The sequence below is a fragment of the Rhinichthys klamathensis genome, unplaced genomic scaffold, assembly GCF_029890125.1.
Source record: "Rhinichthys klamathensis goyatoka isolate OS25496 unplaced genomic scaffold, OSU_Roscu_1.1 h1tg000452l_1, whole genome shotgun sequence".
NCBI lineage: Eukaryota > Metazoa > Chordata > Actinopteri > Cypriniformes > Leuciscidae > Rhinichthys > Rhinichthys klamathensis.
In genome coordinates this window covers 1265616-1270913 of record NW_026606944.1, presented here as the reverse complement: position 1 = coordinate 1270913, position 5298 = coordinate 1265616, and the positions used below count along the sequence as shown (strand labels likewise).

The window sequence follows — 5298 nt, the reverse complement described above, 5'->3', positions numbered from 1 at the left end:
TTTTTACTCAGTAACGGATATGATTTCAAATGTAGCGAAGTACAAAACTTCAAACAAAACGTACTTAAGTAAAAGTAAAAGTACAGATTTTAAAAACTACTTAAAAAAGTAGAAGTACACAAAAAAATCTACTCAATTACGTAACGCGAGTAAATGTAATTCGTTACTTTCCACTTCTGCTCTCCAGCCATTCTTTCTCATGGTTTTCTGCCAGACAATCATGCAAGCATTGGCCAAGGTACCATGTGTGTTCATTGGTAACATGATGAAGCACACTGCTCCAGAGTTTCTACAAGAAATAGTTGCAGATTAGATCAGACAGTGTAAAACAAAACAAGGTTAGATGTTAATGTGTTGTACCTAGTGTTCTCTGATGTAATTGTGGACGAGTGTCAAAAGATTAAATACATACCTCCAAGTCTGTTATGTATACACATTTTTTTAATTGCAAATAAATGTGTTATGTACACTGCCCATTATTTTTTTACAAAGTTATTTCAGAATACGAATCTGGAGCCATTTTCATTATCAAGGTCAGGTTTGTTTATTTTCATTCTAGCCATATGATTAAACTTTTTTTTTTTTAAAGGCCTCCTCAAAAAAGTTAACAATATTGGAGTAAATCTAAACATCATTTATGTAGTTATTTATACAAATGTGGAATAAAATTTTAAGTGTATTACTTACCCGGAAATGCCCATCAGTCTCTGCTGTCTTGCAACAGAACCAAAAGTGGTTAACAATGTCTTTGGTCCACTTCAAAAGTATTTTTTGCCCTGACAGCTGTCCTGCCTCAGTATGAAAAAAAAATATTTAGAATATGTTATAAAAATATGTTCACATGTCCAGGTGGAAACTTTAAAAATATAAAAACCCACTGCTGTGATCTTCTTGGCCAGATTCTTCGCACCATGCCACATATCCCATGAGTGAAGTACTCCTGATTCCTTGTACCTACCAGAGTTAGGATCTTGTAAACAAAACAAAAACAAGTTATTTTGAAGCAAATATATGCAATAGAAAAAAAAAAAAACATCCACATCTACTAAACAAAAGATTATATATTTATTTAGTAAATAATAAATACCGTACTTACTCATAAGAGAAGAAATCTGACTGTGAGCATCCGTACATATTTCTGTGAGCTTTATTTCAGTTAGAAGCTTGTCCATGGTCCTTACAAAAGCCTCTCTTTCCATAATTCCAGAGTTTCGATCCGTCTGCCTTTTGTCAATGGTCACAACAGATATGATTTCCTTTGATTCGTTCTCCATTGTGTAGGTGCAGTACTGTGCACAGTGTCCTGGACTGTCCATTCTTCCATCTGCTGTAAAAGTCAAGAACAAAAATCCTTTCTAAATGATAAATGCGATGACAAACTGAAAAAAAGTTCAAGACAGGATAAAATAAAAACCAGATCAAAATGAATTAGAAACATTGTACTTTAAGAAAAGTATATATAAAATAAAAAATTTGAACTAAATCATGAATTATGGATATTACATACAACAATATAGTTTGAAATGAAATTATTTTCAAGAAGACAGGGGACATACCTAGCACTACAACACTGTCTTTATCCTGCAGCCGTTGGATCGCTGTAGATCTCTTCACTTCCCAAAATTCCTTGATTGTTCCTACACAGTAGGTGTCTTGTATGTTAAAGAAAAGGTCCTTCCCAACAAATCCCATGTTCATGTATTTGAACAGGTGGGAAACTTTATAGTAGTTATTCCCAGACAGTAGTACATTTGTAGCCATCATGAAGTCCCCTGCCTGGATCCCATATTTCAGTGTGGGCTGGGAGTTCCACTTCCATATTTTGTGTCCATTGGAACATATCTGTAAAATATTAAAACAATATTATAATTAGACAAACTCAAACTCCAATTTTTTGTATAAATTAAAGTTAAATAACTAATGTAGATGTATACGTTGTTGTGGTATGTAGATACTTTTAGACTCACCCATTCAATGATTGTTCCTGTGCCTCTTGAAGTCAGATTTACTTCAAATGGTGCTGAAGCCTGGCAAGCCTGATTTGTCACATTGTCAGTGAAATTGCATTTCAAAACAGGCAGCTTTAGACACGTAACCAGCTGTTTCAAGTTCAATTCATACACTATTGATGCCTTCTGTCCAATTACATCATCCTCACACAAGACCTGTAAGCTAGACGGTGACGTGACCAAATCTTCTTCTTGGGGCGGTACATCATTCTCAGTGGAAAGTAGTACAGTTTCTTCCAGGCTGATGAATGGAAGCTTTTCCATCATTTCCAATGTTTTTTTTCCTCCACCAGTTCTGTCATTGTAAACAAATTATTACATTATGCATTATTAACATGCGTTTACTTTTTGGAAAATTGATTTCTTTTTTTTTAAGATATCAGTAAAAAATTAACTTTTTATAAACACAGCATTACAGCAAAATATACAATATATAGGCTAAATTGTTTCACTTTTATTCCATTCAACTAGAAGGAATAACATACAGTCTATGTATAGCTTGCCATTGATCCAAGAATGTACATTCGCAATCACACAAGAGTTTTAAACTATGATGAAACCTATGAACAAACCTCATACAAATAGATGGGATGTAGTCATCATCCAAACTACTATCTTCACTTGCTGATTCCAAAGCAGCATCGTCATCTTTATCTCTCCAGTCAATTCTGAAAATAAAAAAGGTACAAAGACAAATACATAATTAAATTAATCAAACATAAAATTACACAAAGGGTGAGTTTATTAAGAGGATTCAGTTTCAAATATTGAGAGCTTTCATCATGGGTATAAAACAAGAGTAATATCTAAATAATGGATTATAATAGTACTTACACTGTGTTTTGAAGATCATTAGCGTCTTCTTTCAGGGTAATGGTTGACTCATCATGAACACTCATTTTAGAAAAACTATAATCAAAAATATTAATTATAACATTTTATTAAAAAATGTGTTCAAGTTTTGCAAAACATAATCTGCACTACAAATGCTATTTATGTAATTTGTGTTCATAAAGAAATTTTAATACATGATTGTATGTGAAAGGACTTTATGTAATTTCCAATTATGAATTTTACATAAAGTAACAATTTATTACTTCTATAAAATATTTTTAAATCACCTTTCATCCAGCGCCTGTTCTAGTTCAGCAATGGAAATTTCTTCAATATCAGGCTCCAGAAAGCAGTGTTCTCTTTAAAATAACATCAACAAAAAACAGCTATTTGTTATATTTTCATATGTAGCGAACTGGAAAAGTAATATAATAAGACTTATCCATAACCTTACCTATGTGATGATGACTCACTGGATGTATGAATGGTCGAGAGAGTTTGAAAGGGCATTCCATGTCTTTTGTTTGGAGTTGATGTGGATGGACCTGCTTTTTCATAACTGTTCAATAAGGAAATAAATTTCAATTTTGTTTATCACTACCAACCCATAATACATAGTGAGTGAGAGAACCAGCAATACGCTGTTCATTGGAACACGCGCTCTGTCGCTCCCCACGTTCATCAGTCATTCTAATCTAGTATTCTAATAAACATGTATCTTGGAACTCAGAGATATATGAATTACCAGACCATTATTAATAATAATAATAATAATAATAATTCATTACATTTATATAGCGCTTTTCTAGGCACTCAAAGCGCTTCACATGGAAGGGGGAATCTCCTCAACCACCACCAATGTGCAGCATCCACTTGGATGATGCGACGGCAGCCATATTGCGCCAGAACGCTCACCACACACCAGCTTACTGGTGGAGAGGAGACAGTGATGAAGCCAATCAGTGTGTATATATATATATGGGGATTATTAGGAGGCCATGATGGACAGAGGCCACTGGGCAAATTTGGCCAGGATGCCGGGGTTACACCCCTACTCTTTCGAAAGACATCCTGGAATTTTTAATGACCACAGAGAGTCAGGACCTCGGTTTAACGTCTCATCCGAAGGACGGGATCAAAATCAATATTATATTATATTTAGCTCGTTTTAACAGGTGATAAAAGTGACGGTCACCTTACATTAATTGAACAAGAGACATGTTACCATGAAGCTAACGTTACTTTCTCCAGCTAGATATAAAACCAATCCATCTGCGTTTTACACATCGTGTCACCAAATATACGGATAGAAATATACTTTTAAATCAGTTTTTAAAAAATAGTTTCAGTCTCCCAAAACAAATGGATCCGCCTGTTTGAAACGCCCATACAATACAAGATGTATACGTATTCAGCTAAACCCGTCTCAATGTGGTCAAGATCGCAATGCAATATGCAAACATACATTATGCTATGATTATACGATTATTATGTTAGCTGAATGGTTACTTAACTTACCTGTTTATTAAGACGCAAGCGAGATCAGCATCTCTCTGCAATGCGAGCTTGTCACGAAGCTTTCACCATCTTTCAAAGGCTTCTCCCAGGTTTACGCGTCTCTTGCTTCTTCTATGGTCCCAAAATCTTCTCGGGTCATTTTTTTCACCCGTACGTTTGCGCTTTGTTGAGCTGGCAGAACGTACAGGCAAAGAGTAGGCATGATCCATTCTCATACACAGACTTTTTAATACGGGTGTTCCCCTTACACTGTCAGTGTTCCTCTGAGTTTGGCGGTTCCGCCGAGTTCCACAGGAAGGAAGACGCAAACGCGGATAGACGGGCGACATAACGGAAATAAAGACACGGTCCGTGTCTTCGAATTAAAATATTAATTTCTCTGGATTTAGAAGTTAATTGGAACTGTCGGGATAATGTAAATACACAACTTTAAAAAAAATATAACATAGATATAGTGATTTCTTATATTTTTTAAGCAAAAAAATGACATATTGTGCCTTTAAAAGACGAACAGAGAACTGCAATCAAGGCATCCCACGGGATTCGGCAAAAGTTTATTTTATCAGCTGGCTCCGATGGCCGCTAAGAAGATGGGACGCAATGAAAGCCCTGTGGTCGTTGTGGTTTCTCCTTTGGTTACACTCATGGAGGACCAAGTAAAAGAAGCAACATTATTTTACTACTTCTTCCAGCGTGCGTGCAGTTGAGTTCTGTTGACAACTATGCGTAGCTCAACAAACGTCACTTACTGCGTTGCTCTGATTGGTTGTAGGTCTATCCAATTGAGTGCAGAGGTTTTTTTTCTCCCTGGTTCGGTTAAGACACGCCTCATAATCACAGCCCTATGAAGCAGTATCAGACTCACATTCTGACTAGAATATGAGTATGACGAAGTCAGGCTAGCAATTTAGAACTTTGTTTTTAAAAAAAACTGTTT

General features: G+C 35.5%; 1 protein-coding gene across 1 annotated transcript; it reads right to left on the bottom strand.

The window, feature by feature from the left end:
- Positions 1-163: 163 nt before the first annotated feature.
- On the bottom strand, positions 164-4590 carry LOC130071664 (uncharacterized). The gene is made up of 11 exons (XM_056236524.1): positions 4362-4590; positions 3298-3402; positions 3131-3202; positions 2844-2918; positions 2582-2677; positions 1968-2304; positions 1557-1842; positions 1097-1327; positions 879-970; positions 688-792; positions 164-289 (listed from the first exon to the last, which is right to left on the bottom strand). The coding sequence occupies exons 2-11, from the start codon at positions 3351-3353 to the stop codon at positions 164-166; spliced, it is 1476 nt and encodes a 491-aa protein (XP_056092499.1). The 5' UTR covers positions 3354-3402; positions 4362-4590.
- Positions 4591-5298: the final 708 nt, after the last annotated feature.

Coding starts and splice junctions, on each gene's coding strand:
- LOC130071664 (XM_056236524.1), bottom strand. CDS start 3,353: ATGCCCTTTCAAACTCTCTCGACCATTCATACATCCAGTGAGTCATCA. Junction 2,919..3,130: donor GAACAGGCGCTGGATGAAAG/GTGATTTAAAAA, acceptor TTTTGATTATAG/TTTTTCTAAAATGAGTGTTC. Junction 971..1,096: donor TCAGATTTCTTCTCTTATGA/GTAAGTACGGTA, acceptor TTTGTTTACAAG/ATCCTAACTCTGGTAGGTAC.